The sequence below is a fragment of the Leptodactylus fuscus genome, chromosome 1 (genome assembly GCF_031893055.1).
Source record: "Leptodactylus fuscus isolate aLepFus1 chromosome 1, aLepFus1.hap2, whole genome shotgun sequence".
Lineage (NCBI taxonomy): Eukaryota > Metazoa > Chordata > Amphibia > Anura > Leptodactylidae > Leptodactylus > Leptodactylus fuscus.
Genome location: NC_134265.1, coordinates 131,217,829 through 131,238,899, shown reverse-complemented (window position 1 = coordinate 131,238,899; position 21,071 = coordinate 131,217,829). Strand labels below are relative to the sequence as shown.

Genomic DNA, 21,071 nt, shown 5'->3' with positions numbered 1-21,071 from the left:
ATCTAGGGAGTATATAGATTTTCTATATATTGACTTCTTTTCAGCGGTGCATTATTTGAGTAAATGCAACCCTTACAGATTAATGTCATATAGCAAATGTATATTGCAGAGAATGTTTGACTACAACAGTCTGTAAAATTCTGCTCAAATGTATCTTCATCCTGGCACGTACAGATGTAGTTGCACTGGGTTTGTTGATGTAGCAGACGTGAACATGTCATTTGGTACGACGTTTTTTAAAGATTATTCTGAAATACAAAGTTATCAATACAGTTACTGGTAAGCAAATATACACTCTCATAAAACACAATGGGAGAGGTTTATCATGAAGGTCATTTTTATGTCAGGATTGCTGGAGTCTGTGTTGTTTTATCATTTTGATAAATTTGGAACATCTTTAGGTCAAACATTCCATCCTGAGATGTTACTTGGTTTTAAGTCATTCCTCTGCCGTCCAAATGTATATACATTTTTAAGGACTGTTAAAGGGATATTCCAATTACAGGAAGCTGGTGATCTGCTGATCGATAGGGGTCTGACCACTAAGACTCCCACTGATAACGAGAACTGGGGTGTTTTTCACCCCAGTGTGAATGTAGAAGCAGATCAGAAATGTGTGCCGTTGATCCATTCATATCAATGGCGTCAGACGCAATACAGCGATTGGCTACCTCTGGCAGTTCTATTCAAACTGGGGTGTAAAGTACCCCATCTCTCATAAACAGTAGAGGTCCCTGCAATAATTATATTCTTGAATCTTTTGAAGAACCCCTGACCATGCTTCAAGGAGCTCCAGAATTGCTTATACTAGGAGAACAAAATAAATACACAGTTAAGGCCGGTTCACACTAGTATTCAGGGACTGCCCACATCCCATTTAAAATATGCAGAGAGAAGTCCTGCAGGCCGGACTTTTCTCTCCTCCGATTAGGAGAGGAAACTGGGCAGAAACCTGGTGGGCCCACTTTTTAAGTGGATAAAGTTTCTGTTTTTCAAGTCCATAAGCGGACCCGAAGAATGGAAACTCGAATGCTAGTGTGAACCTAGCAATATGTAAACTGCCTTTCAGTTAGCTCAGTCATTACTTTGTCAATGAGATCCTAAGACGGGATCTGCTGACCTATTGTCTGCGTCTTTCATACCAATTAACCTTCAGAGCAAGCACCAGACCTATTTGTGACACCCACAACCCAACCAGCGTAAACAGGTATGAGCATTTCATGACCTCCGCTCTAGCCAAATGTCACAGCTGCCTTAATAAGATTGTCAAAGTTAAAATTTTAAGATGTCTTAGTAACAATCTACATTAAGGATGACCTCTCACCAAGTACAAACTGATAATTGCCATACATCATTTAAGCCCATCCCGCACTTGAGCAATTTGTTGTTTTCATTTTTTGAAATCCATCCAGCCATTGGCCATACTAGCCATGGTTTAGTTACCATGTGAATGTATGTGGATGTCATCATTGGTTCAGAAACTTGCAGGAGACTATAGAGTGTAGGAAACAGGATCAAGATGTGTCTTTAGAGTCCCTTCAAAATAATGTTCAGTGAAATAAACTGAAAGTCATATAGAATAAGGGGGGGATACAAAAGAGCGGCACATTTACATAAAGCACAATTTATTCTGCATACATATATAAAGCGTTGTATAATAATTTAGTAATAAAACATTCTGTCCATGTTCACGTGTCAAATCTTAAAGTTCCTCCCGTGGTATCTATAACCTAACCATGAAATCACATTAAAGATTGTGTCTTTACCATCCAGAACTTCCACAAATCAACATTCTTCAAACTGTCCTCTTTGGTAAAAGGAAGGTGACTCTGGGGGAGGACGAGGCACCCATTTCAGAGGGGCAATCAGTCAATTTCATGGAATTCCTGCCTTATTTGTCACAATAAGTGGGAGTTGGAGAAAGTAGGAGTGTCTGCTTAGTAGCTGACCAACTGTGATGTGCCTGAGAGTTTGGGACAAGGGCTTCAGATAAAGCAAACACAGGATGAGATTAAATATGTTACAGGGAGACAGACAAAGAAATTTCCTAGTGCATTTCAGATAGATGTATGACAGACAGATAGATAGATAGATAGATAGATAGATAGATAGATAGATAGATAGATCGGTATGAAAGAGAGAGACTACATATGTTAAGTGCCATCCAGAACTAGGCAGGAAAAGGAACAAAGGAGGGTCTCATCTATTGTGAAGCAGCAGGCACAGATCAGGTTCTGCACTTGTTCTGTGGATGTGGTGTGGCTGAAATGTCACGCAGGAAACAGAGAAAACCTCAACAGCTCATCTCAGACTGTGACAACTCGACCTCTTCAGAGAATGGTAAGGACAGAGAATTTAGCGTGATGTAAGGAAGGAACAATTCTCTACATGTCTTACTTCCTGTATTATTAGTCTTATGGGAAAAGTTAGCCAACTCATATTGAACAATAGTGATAGCAACTCTTTGAAGTTCTAGTCTAAGCTCCTCAAGGACTCTTAGTTATAACTTGTCGCAGCAACAGATAGCAATATATGTATAAAGCAGGTATAAGTCATTTGGCTCTCTGTAATAGGAAGTATTCACTTCTTTATCCATTACCAGTGTGTTATCTGTGGCTTTACGTAGGACTGCATATAAACCTAGACAATGCATCCAGCATCCATGTGAATGGAACAGCAGATACGATTGTTTTATGCGACTTTCCAAATGTAACATACAGGCACACTGAGCAGAATCCATTATATTACAAGGCTACATTTAAGTTGCAAATCCAGATTCTCTTCTTGATGGGCCAAGTTTACACAGGACACTTGCAATTTATTTCTCCTCATTAAATCTCAAGGTGGATCCTAAAGAGAGGAACATGTCACATATATAAAAGGGAAGACATACATGTAGGAAAGATATAAACTTACATTCGTTTGAGGAAAGGTGAAAAAAGGGAAAGGAGGGACACGATTGAAAGACATAAATAAGGTTCAGGAGGGAAAAGTTTTTAGTAACAATAATAATAATATCTAAACCCAAGAACAACTGAGTACTGGGGGAGAGATGAAAAGCAATGTCATGAAATATTATTTCACTGAGAGGGTAGTCGAGGCTTGGAACAAACTTCCAGCAGATGTGGTTGGGAAATCTACAGAAGGTAAATTGAGCCAGGCCTGTGATAAATACAATAAAATGGTAATAATGTTAGGGCATGATAGATGGACCATGTGGTCTATTTCTGCCATCAATTTTCTAGATTTCTGGAATTCTATTTCTATATCCAATTGGTTTGGCCAAAAAAAGACAAATCAAAAATTGAGCAAAAAATCCCACTGTGTGAATCCGTCCTCATGATCATCAAAGTGTATTGTCATTTTCTTTACTATTGTATATATTTAGTTAATATGTGAATAGCATATCGTACACATGTACAATGGTGTCTTCGGTATCTGTTGCCTATAAGCAATACTCTAAGACTGACTTGTTATACAGAACTTGCCAACTTGTATCATCAATACTAGTTTTAATGTTTATTATCTTCATTTACACAATGTTATCTACTAATCTATCCACAGTATATATTGTAACCATTAATAGTATCCATCTACCATATTTACATGCAGTATCTATCATCTATTCATTATTTTATTACCTATCTACAATTACTATTTAAGTCTCTGTCTATGTATCTATAGCATTTATTAATAATATCTTTCATACATATTTTATCTATTTATCATTGTACAGTATTCCTATACAGCATGTATTCCCAGTATCTGTCATATCTATTGTATCCATCTATATAATGCTATGTACCTGTTGTTATATTCTAATCTTGTACCTTTCTGATATAGCCTCTGTCTGTTAACACCTATAAAACTATTACCTAATACAACTGTTCAAATTAAAATAATGAAGTAATTGACACAAATGGCAATATTAGATCATGGAAAATATTAATAAAGATAAAGCAGAGCAGCTTATTTTTATGAAAGGACACTTGTATAAATGCACCTCCATTGTGGAATAGTTTGTCACAATGTCTCCTTTCACAAGTTATTAGGGTTTACATAAGACCCGATGGTTTGCTGTTACAAGCGTAGATACCACAGAGAGTCTTTATCTTTTTGGGGTCAGTTCCTGATTTTCTTTAAAAGCACTGTTGCCAAAAACAATGCCAAGTGTGGACTTGGTCCTAAGAAAATCATATATACCTTTATTCTAATGTAGATCTCTTTTCTACTATGCCCAGGATTACTAGCTAAAAATGAGTTATGATAAAAATGGTGTGCAGAATGTGCTGAAAATAGTTCCCAAATTTTTTGGTACATTATCAGCATTTGTATTAAACAAATTATAAGTGCAAATATTTTCATATACTCTTAAACCAAAATGGAGACTTCTTGAAGGGTTGGTAGTAGTAGTAGTAGTAGTATTAAATGAAATGGTGTCTAATAGAGCATATGAAGATCACATAACTTAATATATCTATTGTTATACACCTACAAGGACAGATTGTTATGTTATAGTCACATATGTGTTTAGAACATTGACTCCACTGTACATCCTTCCTCTTCTCCTTACACCCAGTAACTGATAGGGGCATCTTAGTTTTATCACAATTTATACAATGAATTGTTAACATTATCTATAAGTCAATATTTCTTCACACTCCCTTCAAAACTTAATATGTCTTATATTAGTGAAGTACATATATATCAATTCACCCATATAAACGGAATCAGCCCATGTCAGAATCTCTCACTCAAGCCCTGAATGAACTAGTAATACAGGAGAACGAACACGGGAGCCAGCTTTAGCAGCTATAGAAAAAGAACTTATTCATAGAGTCATCCAAGCTTTAGATAAAATACATGAACAAAAAAATATGAACTTTAAAAAAAAAAAAATACTCCTCATAGAGCCATTTATGCTTCTTATAAAATGCATAGTCCCTACTCTGTTCTACTATACAGCTTAAGCTTTGATGTGAAGAGTATGTTGTATCAATGGGCCTAACGTAAACTAGACATTGCTAGAATCTGGTAAACTATATACATTTCCAAGGCGTTGTCCAAGACTTATGAAAAAAAAAATACACAGAAGATTTTCAAAAATTAACAAAAAAAGACTCCTCTGTTAAATTCCCCACAACTCCAACACCCATACCCAAAAATAATGACACCTGTATATAGTCATTGCTAGCTTGTAAACTAAAGGCAGGATAGTGAAGTTGGGGCATTGTCGCTGGATCTTCGGTAATGTGTATTTCTTCATTTTACTATATCTTTTGCTGCTCTTTTTAAACTTTTGGATCACCCCTTTGAAGGGGTATTTCCCATCTCAGGGTTTCTCTTACTCTCCTGTCTCCTCTCTCCTGCACTTCCTGGTTTTCTGCTTAAAGCAGCAGCATGCTCTTGAGATGAGCCTTGTGCTTGTTGTGAATGTAACAGTTATCTCTAGACTTACATACAGAGATGATGGAGACACTGATCAAGCACTGTTCTAGCCCTTATGAAGGCTCAGCAACTGAAAGCACTTAGCAGACACAGAGAGAAAGGGAAGTAATAGATGAGGAGGAACATGGACTGAGTAATTGGCCTGACCAGTAGAGCTCGATAAGAGAGGTGCTCTGAAACCTAGGCAAAGAGCTGTAAACACTGAAAAGACATATTCAGCTGTATCTGACAGAGTAGCATAGGTATATCATTGTCTTGGGTAAAACACTTCAGTTGTTCCTGGATATGGGAATACTCCTTTAGGCTAAGGCCCCACGTAGTGGGCCGCAGAAAAAAAGCACTGCGGAAAAACTACTGGTACTTCCTGAACATTTACTAGATTTCTGGACTCTAAAAGTTGTGACAATAGATCTAGATGTTAAATATGGTGGATCTTCTCTATGTGGCTTTATCTCTGTTACTATTTTCAACTATTCCCCATTGTTTTAGGTTGTACATCCCAAATTTAGGAACAGAAAGTTGCATGTTACTTTTATATAAGCTTCTAAACAACTGAAGATGAGAGAGCAAGTGTATACTGACACACATAGAAGGACGTTACACAGCTACAATAAACTTTTCTGCTTTTTTAGCATATATATATAATATTGGATTTGTGTAATGAAGATTGGATCTGAGTTAGGATTTGTACCCTCACCCCCTCACTTTTTTTTTACACAGTACTGCTTTCTTTTTGAGGGTTTTCTTAATATGTGGCTAAACTGTAGAAAACTTGCACGAAAATTCATTACAAATTATATCCAAACACTTTGTAACTTATTTGAGAATGAGAACACCACTTCATTTAGAAACACAAACAATAAGTGACTCACAGTTGTCTGCAAGTTTCCGAAATGTGGTCTCCATAGATTTATATTATGTTTATATTTATGGGTTATATCTTGGTCCGCCTCAGATTCAGGTAGCCAGTACATTAAAAAGGCTATAGTCAAGTGTTGTTACAGAAATATTTCCAATTGTCTCAGTCATCTGAAGGGGGCTTTTAGAAATCTACACTTTGGAGATTTATAGACTGTATTTATCAATAAATACAATTAATACACATTTTATCCCCACATCTGCCATGTGTGAACTTACCCCAGAGAGCAACAGACTAATATTTCTCAGCTGAATCTGAAATGACTCTAATCTGAATGTTAGTATTAGATTTTCTGCATGTTTGTATTAGGGGATAGTTACTTGTGCAATTCTGTAATATATTATTAAAATCCCATTTATGCACCGGACATTTATTTTTAGGACTTGATGATTTTTAAACAACTCAGAATTAGGTTTCATGCAAACAGCATGTCCTCTGTATGGTAGAATTTACCAGGGCTTTACCAAAAGATATGGCAGATTTTTTTTCTGAATCTTTATGAAATCTGGCAGAAAAGATTTTGTTACGCTTTTATATAAAATTAGAGGCAAACTGAGATCTAGTAGCTTGTATACAGTAGATCTCTGTGGGTGAAGTTTACCCTTATGAGGTCCTCATGAGGTCAAAAGCAAACAATTTCTGATATCCCACGTGTGTCCTATGCATTCTATATAGCAATTTTGTACTAGATCAAAATCTATGGTCACATATTTCTAGCACCTCATTTCCTAAATTTAAGTTTAAATATGATACTCTGCTCCTCATGTAACTAAGACTGGGCACAGGGATTCCGCAAGCAGCGCTTTTCTCACCGCATTTTTTTGACCTTTCGGGTGGAAACCCATTATAGTCTATGAGGTCCGCGGGTTTCCTAAGGTAACCGCTTTTTTATGTGGATTAGGTTTCTGTTGAAAACACAGATGTGAACCTAGCCTAAGAAAGCCATGAAGTGGCTGCCCATTCCAACTGCATGTTATACACGTAGGAAATCTGAGACATGTAATGTAATCAGTTGCAATGGACAACATCTAGATTTTTTTCTTCTTTTCTTCATATATCTGTATTAGTCTTTGCAATGAGGGCTATCTCAGTTGATTTGCCTAATTCTCTTCCACAATGCTGCTATTTTCATCCATGTGTTAATGGGGACTTAGGGAGCCTTCACACGGAGTTTACGCTCCGCTCATTCTGAACGTAAACTTGTTCAGAATGAGCGGCATTAAAACAGATCCCATTGATTTCTATGGGTGCCGGTATACGCGCGTATCACATTGAAAGCAATAGGTAAAAAAAGCCTCCCATTGATTTCAATGGGTAGCACGCATATGCCAGCACCCACAGAAATTAGAGATGAGCGAATACTGTTCGGATCAGCCGATCCGAACAGCACGCTCGCATAGAAATGAATGGATGTAGCCGGCACGCGGGGGTTAAGCGGCCGGCCGCCGTCAAAGCGGAAGTACCAGGTGCATCCATTCATTTCTATGGAGCGTGCTGTTTGGATCGGCTGATCCGAACAGTACTCGCTCATCTCTAATAGAAATCAATGGGATCTGCTTTAACGCCGCTCATTCTGAATGAGTTTACGTTCAGAATGAGCGGAGCGTTTACTCCGTGTGAAGGCTCTCTTAGGTTGCTTTCACTCAGCAGTGTTTGGTCAGTGATTGTGAGCCAGAATTAGAAGTGGAGACGACACATAGATCAGGTATAATAGACATATTTGTACCTGTTCTGTGTTTCTAATCCACTCCTAGTTCTGGCTCACAATCACTGATTAAAATCACAGACCAAATACTGACCGTGTGAAAGCAGCCTAACTCAGAGTCTGGGAAACTGTTCAGGCCTTGTGACGATCACACAGATGTATGATGCGCTACAGAACAGTTAGCAAAGCTTTTACTTGTAACTAGCCCAGCACCTGTATGACGCTCACATGTCTATAAGAGGTTCTCAGCCTCTGGGAGGGAAGAATTAAAGTTCCTATTGAATGACAGTAAGTGGAGATCTTGGAAAAAATAAGGAAAGCGCATTTGAAAATTGGATACCATTCCTTTATACAATGATTAAACTCAGCACACGTAAGCTAAAAACACCTATTAATATTGTTTTTAAAAGAATCTATAGAAGCCTATAAAGTAATGTTAAACTACCAGTACATTAATGTGCTCCTTTAATTATTACCTTCATATTTCTAACAGAAGATGAGAAGAAATTGCTTTAGACTGGTTTAGGACACTCTAAACAAATTTCCATAAAGGTCTAGAAAGTCTCCAAGACTCCATTGTTCCTTGCCTCGTACAGGGTACTGTGGAATATGTTGGCATCCTACAAATACATAATATTAATGCAAGGCCACACACAGTGTCGATGAGATAAAGCTTTTCTGGCTTGTAGAGTCAGCAGCAAAGCTTGGATGGGAATTCAGGGGGGTTGGCTCCATTCTCAGCTCATTGGGTTGGGACACTTTCTTTGCATTGTCCCTGTGATGAGAGGGGGCTTTTGTGACTCACAACCTTAGTTCAGCCAGCTGCAAAATCTTTTTCCCAGGATCTGAATAGGAGAAAAAGTGCGAGTAAAGGAGGGGGAGAAGAGCAGGAGAGGAGGGGTTGAATGAAGCAAGAGCATGCAACTACGCACAGGGCTTCCTCAGCTTATCTCAGAGGGGTGGGCTACCTCACCTGGTTAGCTGGATTAGGACACGACATGTGTGTGGTTACTTTAGTAATGTCACATACTGTATAAAGTAGAAATAACCTTTACACAGTACACTATTGTGAAAAAACTTAGATTGTATCAACCAATAAAATGGGATATTTTCAAGCAATAATAGTATCTTATGCTCTTGTTAAGGCCACTTTCACACAGCAGTATGTTTATCAGTATTTTGTATGTAGTTGAGACCTCACTGGTGACAGGGTATTCGAAAAAAAACATTGTCTTTTGACGGACAACAATGACCGTTGACTAGTAGTGGACTATAATGGAATCCGTCATATGTCCCGTTATTTTTTTTAAAGACATCCCCACATGAAAAAGTCTTGAAGAACTTTTTTGTCCAGGATCTCTACTGAACTCTGTGCTGGAGACTCCGAACTGAGATTCCAACACAGATGTAAATGTAGTGCCAGGTAAAACCAGGAAGAGGTGCAAATGTTTTCTCAGAGACAATCCCTACCTGACTAAGACAATGGAGTAAATAGGTAATTTTGCAAGTGAAAACCATGGCCTACCAGGCGCATCAGGAAAAATCTAGAAACACATGGAGGACATTCAAATGAACTTCTTAAAAAGCTGAAAAAACTGTTAAATTTCTTTCTTTTTGTCAAGGTAAAATATTTCATTGTGTTACAACTAGTACTACAATCTTGGCAGCATATGAGTGATGATTTTTCTTGTGATACCAAACCATTTTTCTAGGAAGTATAAAACCAGAGATACAGCCATTTAAAGTGACCATTTTCCCATTTGGTAAAGGGGGAAATTGTTAGAGGGTTACTAAGGAGAAAGTTACAGTCTGTTTTCTATTAAAAAGGAAGTTAGATAGGTTAATAAAGTATATTACAAAAACGGTCACCATACAGCCCTGACACAATAGTGAAAAAAGCCACCATAGAGCAAATGGTGAATCTGCATTAAGGTAAGTTCACTCGGGGATTTTTGGACCAGATTTTGATGCAGAGGCCACCTCAGAACCCGGTCCAAAAAATGGCTAGTCGCAACTGGATCCCGATGCAGTGCCCCACCATCCAATCATGGCATTCCACTATGGATTAGGCCCAAATAAATGGGCCTAGTCGGGAGGGAAGTGTTGCGATGCGGACACCGCGGCAGAAATGGTCATGTTGCTACTAGGTAGCGGAAAAAAAAGTGAGCGGCTCCCACTGAAGTAAATGGGAGCCGGTTTTGGCAGCGGATTTTGAGGCGGATTCCACATACTTCTGTATATATGTACTGCAAACTCCAGAGGATCTTTCTGAGAGAGAGAGACAGTTATGGGTCAGATTCTCCTCAATATATTTGTAATGTATATGGCAGCTAGTTTCCACCCTCTAGCTCCGAGAGAACCAACCACAGAGAAAGCTAGAGAAAAAATGCTTATGAGGCTAAGGCCTCATGGGTCGGAAACGCTGCGATTTGTCTGCGGTGGAAACTCTGCAGGAAAAATCGTGCTGTTTTACAGTAATTTCAAAATGGATGAGATTCATGCAAATTGCATGCCCACTTTGCAGTAGAAATCACAGCATTGACAGCCAGTGGTGTTCCCGTAAAAATAATGGTAACAGAAAGTCCGCGGAGGAGAACTCTGTGAACTTTCTCTTTAAAGCGCTGCGGCAAGAACCATGATGCGTTTGATGTAGAATCCAGCTCCAAAAAACAACTCCCACTGACTTCAATGGGAGCTGTTCACTTCATTTTTTCATTTTTCCAACTAGCATTTTTTTCCTGGCAAGCTGCCCTATCTTGCCGCGGTGCGAGACTCCCTCCCAACTAGGCCTATTTCTTTGAGCCTAATCCGGAGTGGAATTCTGCGACTGTCATCCAGTCGCGGCTAGCCGCGGGAGGTGTTTTTTGGAACCAGATTCTGAGGCGGCATCTGCCTCAAAATCTGGACCAAAAAACTCTGTGTGAACTCAGCTTAAAAAACGTTAACCAATTCCCCTCTTGGCAAGTCATACCCACTTATTCAAATCTTGCCAAAAACAACATAGAAAATTAAATTTTTTCTGACTTTTTGCATAAATTATACATTTTTTTGTGGGGGCTCAGATTATGCTATAAATTGATAAATTCAGGAAATTATTTAATATACATTAACAAAGTTACATTAATAAATATTAAAAATGCTTTAGTTTGCACATGGTGTGAACTGTGTCTAAAATCTAAATCACATTTATATGAGCAAAATCTACTCAGTTAAGTTAATGGATGTGGTGCAGGCTACAAATATTGTTAGGCCTGAATGTTTTACACTTAGCACCCTAAGGGTGGGGATAGCCATGGGGTCCACCGTTGGCCAAGAGTCACACCCAGAGCCTACTCTGCCAAACTTTGCTCTTAGATATTTTCCATGTTAATATTTCATTAATAGTATGGTGGTGTAACAATGGGACTTACACAGCGACATCACTTTATCTGTACAATATCTGTCGAGTCCCAACTTGTTATTGAGGACAATGTTTTGCTCATTACAGTGAAATCAGTGATTTGTTCTAATTAGCTGGTGCTGTAGTCAGTAATTCGCAGGTGGCATCAGCTGGGAATTTCTGACTTCTGGTTCACACTGAGATTTTTGGTTCACACACTTTTTATTCAATGCTTTCCTGTCAATCACTGTACAATTGTGTGGTGTGCCAAGCATCAATAAATGGCTTGCAGACAATAAATTGCATATGATGTCATCACAATGAACAAGGGGTTTAATAATATAATGTGGAATGATGCTGGGAGGCTTATCCTGTAGAAAAGCTGCAATGTGCATCCTAATGTAGTTGATGCAGATTTGTACAGGGCAGATTTGGTTTTAATTATTTTTGGTTTTCAGCCATATTCAGCAATGGATCCTAAAATAAGAACCAAAATGTTTTTGTAATCATCAGAACTGCTCTGGATGAACAAGGCTTACCATTGTAATTATTTTAACTATACTATTCCACAATAAAATGCAGTAAGGGGGATAACAATGGCATATTACACTGTCTACCAATAAGTATTTGGACACCTGTGGAAGAATAGAAAAACAACATTTATTCATATACAATAGTTGGTAGAACCCAGCAGATGCTTCCTTACGGATGGTATTGAGTGACACAATACTCCCGGATGCCTGGTGACACTCCTGGTGTATGTGAGTTATCGGTTGGGTGTAGTTTCTCTGGCTAGCACCCGTCGGTCTCTATCTCCCAGTTTCGGGGGTCTACCGACTTGGGGCACATTCCGACAATCACTGTTCACCTTCCACTTCATAATCACATAGGCCACTGTCAATTTTGGGTAATTCAGTTCCCTTGCTATGTTCCTTAAGGATCGACCATTTCTGTGGTACCAAACAATTACCCCTTTCTTGAAATCGGGCAGCTCTGCGACTAATGCCAATGCTGTGAAAGGCGTGACGTACATCACGACCGCAGATAACTTCATTTGCATGGGTGTCCAAATACTTATTGGTAGAAAGCGTATTATGACTGAAAGAAGATGCTACAGTTTAGGCAAATCACAGTACGTGATAATATACCTCTGTGTATATGTCTTCCCATGTGTACAGGTGATCAAGGATTAGATTCCAGCACTAGAGTGGAAGCAATCCGTAATTGTAGCCAAGAGAGACACAGTAAGGCCTGGTTCACAAAACCAGCACTTTTCTCTCTGCATGATTCGTGCGTAAAACATATGGACCCCATTATAGTCTACGGGGTCTGTTTGGTTTCTTATTAAAAAGTGTTTCTGCTAGCAGAAAAAAGAACCCATTGAAATCAATGGGAGGCTTTTTTTCAGCGCTGAAATTCCACACCAAATTCCTCACCATTTTCCTCCATGTGAATGGACCCTGTATGGACTTTAAAGGGGCTCTATCAGCAAAATCATGCTGCTAGAGCCCGACATATGCGTGCATAGCCTTTAAAAAGGCTATTCAGGCACTGTAAAAGTTAAATTAAACTACCCCCCCGTTTTAAAATAATAACTTAAAAAAGAATGTTCTCTACTTACGGAACGTGCACCCTGGGCGGGCATTCAGGGTGCGCCGTCTTCTTCTTCCCCGCCTCTTCTTCCTCTGACGTCTTCGGGTCCCGTCCTCCTCCGGCGCTTGCTCGCGGACACTGATAAAAAAAAATAGCCCGGGCGCATGCGCAGTAGCCGTAGTAGAAGCCGCGTGCTACTGCACATGCGCCCGGGCTATTTTTTTTTATCAGTGTCCGCGAGCAAGCGCCGGAGGAGGACGGGACCCGAAGACGTCAGAGGAAGAAGAGGCGGGGAAGAAGATGAAGACACACCCTGAAGGCCCGCCCAGCGTGCACGTTCCATAAGTAGAGAACATTCTTTTTTAAGTTATTATTTTAAAACGGGTCGGTAGTTTAATTTAACTTTTACAGTGCCTGAATAGCCTTTTTAAAGGCTATGCACGCATATGAGGGGCTCTATCTGCAGGATTTTGCTGATGGAGCCCCTTTAAGGCTACATGCAAACATGTGTGTGCTTTGTTAAGGTCCATTCACACAGAGTAAACGCACGCTCATTTTGGCAAAATACACATGTAAAGAATACACGTTTAAAAATAAGACTCCCATTGACTTCAATGACTTTTTACACGTGTATTTTGACGTGTATTTTGATGTGTATTTTGACGTGCATTTTGACGTTTATTTTGATGTGTATTTTGACGTGTTTTTTTACACATGTAAAGAAAATGTCACACACGTGTTTACTCCGTGTGAACGAGCCCTTTAGTGTGGTTTGTATGGGAGCATGGACCACACACGGATATCGTTTATGTGCTGTCTGTGCCGTTTTCTCATGGACCCATACATACACACATTATAAATGCTGTAAGTTTAAAGCTAAGTGCCCACATAATGAAACGCAGCAAAAAAAACACTGTAGAAAAAAGCGTGGTGGAAACGTTTTTTTTCTTTCTGCAGCGTTTTTCATTGTATTTTCACAGAATTTTCCTTTGTGGACTTTCTTCCCCTTTTATACGTATAGGGAAAACACAAGCATTTCCGCAGGTATAATTGACATGTTGCGATTTACAAAAACGAGTTTTTGAAAATGCAGCTTTTCCACTGTAGATTTTTTTTTGCAATATGTGGATGGGATAAGCCAGAATTCCATCAACTTTGCATGTACTCTAAAACACAGCGTTTTTTGCCATGGCGAAACCGCCGTGTTTTTGTAACATGGGGCCCCAGCCTAAAACCCACAGTACAAGTTACCTTGGATCTGTTTAAGGCTGAAGCCCCATCCCATTCAACATTGCAGAAAAATACCCACAAAGGAAATTCTGCAACTACCCAAACCGTCGTGTTTTTAGACATCACAAGTCAATTATAACTACGGAAACGCTGGGTAACGTATAGGTATAACTGAAGCAGAAAGTCTGCAGAGGAAAACTGTACAAACTTTCTGAGAAAAGCGCTGCTGGAAAAACCATGATGCATTTCCACAGGTTTTTCCCACAGCGCTTTTTTACTGCATACCACTATGTGGGGCTTTATCCTAAATCTTATCCATATACTGCTACAATAGATCACAGCTCGTTAGACCTCAACAAGTTCGCAGTGACTAACTTGCTTTGGTCCTGGCTCAGTCTTAGGGCCTGTTCACACGGAGTAAACGAGCATGTATTTTGGCAAAATACACATGTAAAAAATACACGTGTAAACGTGTAAAAATAAGACTCCCATTGACTTCAATGACATTTTAAACGTGTATTTTGATGTGTATTTTGACATGTATTTTGACGTGTTTTTTTTACACATGTAAAAAAATGTCATTGAAGTCAATGGGAGTCTTATTTTTACACATTTATTTTTTACATGTGTATTTTGCCAAAATACACGCGCGTTTACTCCATGTGAACAGGCCCTTAGGCAATAATACTAGAGATGAGCGAATACTATTCAAAACTCCTGTTTTGAATAGTCTTAGGTGTCTTAGGTATTGTATTTTCCCTGTTACTATTCAGCCTCCAGGTTGGTTTTACGCAATAATTTTGCTGGACATTACACCACGTATTTCCATTTTTTGTGTGTGCTTTGTTACAGAGACATGTTAGCTATGATGCAGTATCAATAAGTATGATCTGAAGTTTGTAGCTTTGCCTACTCACTATCATACTGCACTGTACATTTGGATATGTTTTTAAGATTGAAAAATACACATTTGTGATAGAGAATTCTGATAATACGACTATTGTACTGGCATTAAAAATTTTCTGGTAGTTTTGATGAAGTTTTCAATACCAGGATTGGATACAAAACAGACATGTCACTCTTTTCCTTAGTATTTCCATTATTTTTGAACCACTCGTGGCTTTAAGTAAAAAATAATAAAAAATAAAAACTGTATGTGCTGGTGAAGACCAGACAAAAATTAGTAATTTCTTTTAGGTTTAAAATGCCGCCATGTCATACTTTAGTTAAAAATCTTAAGTAGAATATAAGAATGTCTACATATAGTACACAGCATTCAGGTTTGTGCCGTTTAAGTAGTAGCATTTTGTAGGAATAAATCATAGTATGTTCTGGGAATGGAATTTTTCTGGTGTTTTTCTTTATAGGCTTCCTAATAAAAATCCAAAACTGTCAGAAAAAAGCATCTATATCAAATTGCACGAAATATAAAATATCAGCAAGAGCACATATAATACCGTAAGTCCATTAGAGGAACTTATGCTTTTGTAATTTTACAATTCATAGTAGGTGCCACTATTATCTTCATTTTAGTATCTGACTTATTGACACGTGGTAAGTCAATGAAAAACTTTATGATTCATTATAACTTTTCAATATGTGCATAAAAATTGTTGGTCTGTGATTTTTGGATAAAATAAGAAAAAATCTATTTGACAACCCATATCAAATTAATATTATTGCCAGATTAACATGCTTGTTACAGGTAATTTATATATAATGATATTGTTGTCGGAGCAAATTGTATGGCACAGAATTCATAGCATGTAGGTGTTAGAAAGTTAGTAGCGCTCACTCCAATATTCGGACCGATAGTAAGAGGCTGACTTATTTAGCACATAACATGGGTATAGCTTGTATAATGTACATTAATTTAGCCATATAGAAGATGAAAGCAAATTCCAAGAAGCAGTTACTTGGTGCTGTGTACTTTCTCTTCCCAAGCTGTATCTCAAAGACCTGGTACCCCCAGCCAATTCAACAAGTTTAATTAAGCTCGAAGAACCCGGGAGTAAATTAGCCAGAACAAGGGACAGTTACCATGAAAGGATTACCATATCAATGCTTGGAAGTCGGTCCCCTTGGCTCTTGTGTGAATACAAATCAATTACCAGGAGCTGTGAAGCTGCCTTTTCTCTCCAGAGTATTAATGCTTGACAAAAGCTGAGATACAAAGAAAGCCCTGTTAAATGAAGAGAGAGTGTGTGTGTTTATGTGGGGGCGGAGGAAGATCGAAATGGGGGCTTCATGAAAAATAAAGGACACTAATGTTCTAGGTTAGACTATTTTATTAATTTTATTGTCTGAAAACCAAAAAGTATAATGTAGCTTAGTATTATTTAGCCACCAATCAACATCTGGATAACAATAAAGTGTTTGTAGTCACACAGGTGTACAAAGGGACGAGCACAAATTTCTTCTTGGGTAAAACAGTATTTTAGTACACATATAGTATGTCAGTCCCATTTTTCAATTGCAATCTCTGCAAAATTTAATTTTCAATGTACTCTTTTCACAGGGGACACAGGTGAAGAAGTTCAAGTATGCAGAAGATGTTGTGCCCAGTTTGATGAACCTTCAGAATTTGCTAGGCACAGGGAATGCTGCCCGCTTAACAACCATGTTGTAGTAATTGTAGAGAACCAGGGGGAATCCAATCGGAAAAGCCAACAAACCAACATCAATGAGGAGTCTAGCTCCCGCCCTAGCTCCCCAGAAAGTGTTGGGTCAGGAAAACAAAAAATGGTAACTGAACAAGCTGAAAGAGAAGCATGTTCTCAAATGATGGATATTATGAAACCAGAAATGGATAAAAAAGGTGTGGGTCCATCTCAACGATTTCTTATTCCCAATGGGGGATTGATTATGGAAGGTCTCTCTGGACCAAAAGCAGGTCTAGCACCAATGAGTCAGGAAGCTGTCCCTGGAGGCCAGACTGCTGCAGCTCCCATAAACATTCCTATGATCCTGGAAGAATTAAGAGTTCTACAGCAGAGACAGATACATCAAATGCAAATAACAGAGCAAATATGCCAACAGGTACTTATGCTTGGATCTCTTTCCATGACATCATCAAATCCACCAACATCTCCGCCAGAAAAAAGCAGCACCACAAAATCTTTGCCTATTTTTAGCCCAACAAAACAATCTGAATCCATACCAGACTCTGCAAAAATATTTTGCAGAGATGACATATCCAAACAGTCCTTTCTTCATCTCTACAATCCCATAGGACAGTCATTTGGAGCCAGGAGTATTGCCAATTTGAAAGACAAGTTCATGGATGGGTTCTGTGACAAATCTGCTGCAACTATTTCAAATTCCCCACCGAGCCAACTCATTGCACCACATGCAATTTTTCCACAAGGTTTACCCAATTTACCAACTGGATTATTTGTAGGGGCAAGAGTGCTGGAAAATGCCCCAAGTCTTTTAAAACAGAAAAACAATGAATCACCACGTAGTGAAAATCAACAGGAAAGAGCATCTGGAAAGCATAAGTGCCGTTTTTGTGCAAAGGTTTTTGGCAGTGACAGTGCCCTCCAAATTCATCTGCGGTCTCATACTGGTGAAAGACCATACAAATGCAACATATGTGGAAACCGCTTTACTACTAGAGGCAATCTGAAGGTACATTTCCATCGGCATAAGGAAAAGTACCCTCATATACAAATGAACCCCCATCCAGTTCCTGAGCATCTGGATTATGTTCTGACTAGTAATGGACTACCATATGGCATGTCAGTACCTCCAGAGAAAGCAGAAGAGGAGACAATAGAAAAGAAGCCAGTAATTCCTCCAATAATGACCACTGATGGCTTAAATTTGTTTTCTAGTTCAGGTTCCCAAGGACTGCCACCAGTAAACAAACTGGTACTCATGAAATCTGGAGATGTTTCTTCGGCCCTAAAGAGTCCCACTGTTTGTCCAAAAGCAAAGTCTGATGAAAACACACCACCAGCAGAAAGGACAGTTACAGGAGGAACCGATGCCACGGGAAGGATGCAAATTAGTAAATTGGTTACCTCCCTTCCTAGTTGGGCACTGCTTGCTAGTCACTTTAAGTCTGGAAGCTTCCCATTTTCATATGCTGTAGATCCATTAGGATACTCAGAGACTTCAAAATTACAACAATTGGTAGAAAAAATTGATAAACAAGTAACAGCACCAAATCAGTGTGTCATCTGCTTAAGAGTATTAAGCTGTCCCAGGGCACTTAGACTCCATTATAATCAACATGGAGGAGAAAGGCCATTCAAATGTAAGATATGTGGCCGAGCGTTCTCAACCAAGGGGAATTTAAAAGCCCACTATGTAGGGCATAAGTCGAGTTTATCTTCAAAACTCCAAAATTCTTGTCCTATTTGCCAGAAAAAATTTACTAATGCAGTCACTCTTCAACAACATATAAGGATGCACCTTGATGGGCAGATTCCTAATGGAGACATTACCCATGGAGACGGAAGCAAAACAGAATCAACAGAAGACAAAAGTACACCAGACTTTTCAGACGACATGAGTACCGATGAAGACTCTTTGGATGCCAGTGAATCAGAAAGTGAAAAAGCAGCATTAGTAGAGTCAGAAATATCAAGTATTGATGATGATGCTGCAACCTCTGTCGTGAAGAAGAATGAGGAGAATGACATATCAATTAACAACAATGCTGAAACTGTTGCTGAATCAGAACCAGGCACAATCACTGAAGGAACCAATGAACAAATAAGTAGTGAGCCACACAATGAAACAGGAGAGAAAACTGAGGTGGATAAACCGGTGGAAGATGTCAATGACAAACCTGAAGCTGATAAAAGCAGCGATGAAAACAAAGAAGATTCAGAAACTACAAGAGATATATCAGAGCAAAGTCCTAAAAAGAACGACATGCATACATGTAATCTCTGTTCTGAAAAAATGTCCACCAAGGAGTTATTGGAGGACCATATCAAATGCCACACCAAAGATGGGCTGTTCCATTGCTTAGTTTGCAAGCAGAGCTTCCTGGAGGCATCCATACTGACGAAGCATATGCTACAAGCACACCAGGTGAGCCAAAACTTCCCTCCTCAGCCAGTCGGCAGCCCCAAACACCCAAGTGCAGATTTGCCAACTCCAGCCCAAACATTTCTGGTGAGCGCAGTGAAGAGTGAAGTATTAAGCCCAACCCAGACATTGGCATTGGTCCAGCTTCCACGGCTGACGGTGCCCTCTTCCCTGTCCCCTCCTTTGAGACGCAGCCCTAAGCAGCATCTGTGCATAGTATGTAAGAAGACGTTCTCCTCGGCCAGTGCTTTGCAAATACATGAAAGGATACACACAGGAGAGAAGCCTTTTTCCTGCAATATGTGTGGAAGGGCGTTCACCACACGGGGGAACCTAAAGGTAGGCTCTCCATCTAAATTCACTATTCAGTGAAATTCAAACTTGTAACAATCACTGAATTAAACAAACCAACACTAAAATATACTGTACAAGTAAAATTGTTCACATATATAGTAATATACACTATATCGATAATTTTTAATTGACAAATACCATATTATGAGAAATATTTATGGAAACACCAGTATTAAATGTAACATACGTATTGATTTTGGTGTATTTTGAACCAAATGAATTATATTTTTATATTATTATTAGTGAATTTAGAGAAGTATAATGAATTTGGCAGAAATCTGTTCTCCAAAACACAATCAATGTATATCTCCTAGAAAAGCAGCCTGAGCAATGTCCCTAACAAAGCTTCTTTTCTTTGATTCCTGGTGGCAGACCTCCTTGCCTAACCTTCTGAGTGACTCCACACTATAACGTTTAAGTGTATGTAATACGGCTAGTAGCTTACTCAATGTATATGTATTTATGTAACATTCCAAATGTAATAGGCCGCATTATTATAACTTGTATATTGATGCCTCAAATGTTTCTACAGTACAATTGTTATGCATTGTTATATATTTTTTTCCTTTCCTTTCAACTGCAGGTCCATATGAGTACACATGTATGGAACAGCAGCTCTTCCAGAAGAGGAAGGCGTCTCTCTCTAGATCATCTTGGTCCCTTGTTCTCAGGAACCCCAGTGAAGCTACAAGACTTCCTGTCCAGAGATATTCCTACACAACTGGTTGGAGTTAGCCCATTAACATTCTGGAACCAATATACTGCATATCTTACCAGCGGCTCTCCATCATCGAATGGTAGCATTACCTCTTCAACCGCTGTCATTACGCCTCCAGCTTTTATTGGCTTGCGAGCAGCTAAAATTGGGCACATTCCTACAGGAGGGCTAATGGAAGTAAAAGAAAAAAATCCAGGTGGTACGGAGGTTTTATACGAGAGCTCAGGAAAAGAGGAGAAATAGAAGGTCCATCTGGAAATAGATGGTCATACGTTGTTGTATATACTGTATTTGGTGACCAACAATCACCAGTGAGTGTAAGACGCTCTTAAACAAATACAGATCTTATAATGTACTTACACGGTTTGACTAAAATGGTTGCACAGATCTTAATTAGCCTCGTCAATAAGAAGACACAAAGAAGACTTTCCAGAGATCTGCAAACAAAGGAGTCTAATGATAAGTAGTCCCATTAATTCCCAATAAACTAAAACACTATGATGGGTTCTGGCGTAATAAAAATGCGAAACACGTATTCTAACTATATATTAGGCTCCATTGTAAAACAAATAGTAGGAACAAGAGTGGAAAGAGCTGGTTATTGAGAATCAGCTATGGAACTGGAGTCATCAGAAAACACTGCAGGATATTATCAAAGAAGATAAATTGCTGTCTCTCATAT

The 21,071-nt window shown here is 38.9% G+C and overlaps 1 protein-coding gene across 1 annotated transcript; it reads left to right on the top strand.

Annotated features, from left to right (window-relative positions):
- The first annotated feature begins 1,994 nt into the window (after positions 1-1,994).
- SALL2 (spalt like transcription factor 2) lies at positions 1,995-20,700 on the top strand. Its single transcript, XM_075276689.1, has 3 exons — positions 1,995-2,340; positions 16,793-19,656; positions 20,255-20,700. The coding sequence occupies exons 1-3, from the start codon at positions 2,268-2,270 to the stop codon at positions 20,630-20,632; spliced, it is 3,315 nt and encodes a 1,104-aa protein (XP_075132790.1). The 5' UTR covers positions 1,995-2,267; the 3' UTR covers positions 20,633-20,700.
- The last annotated feature ends 371 nt before the right edge of the window (positions 20,701-21,071 follow it).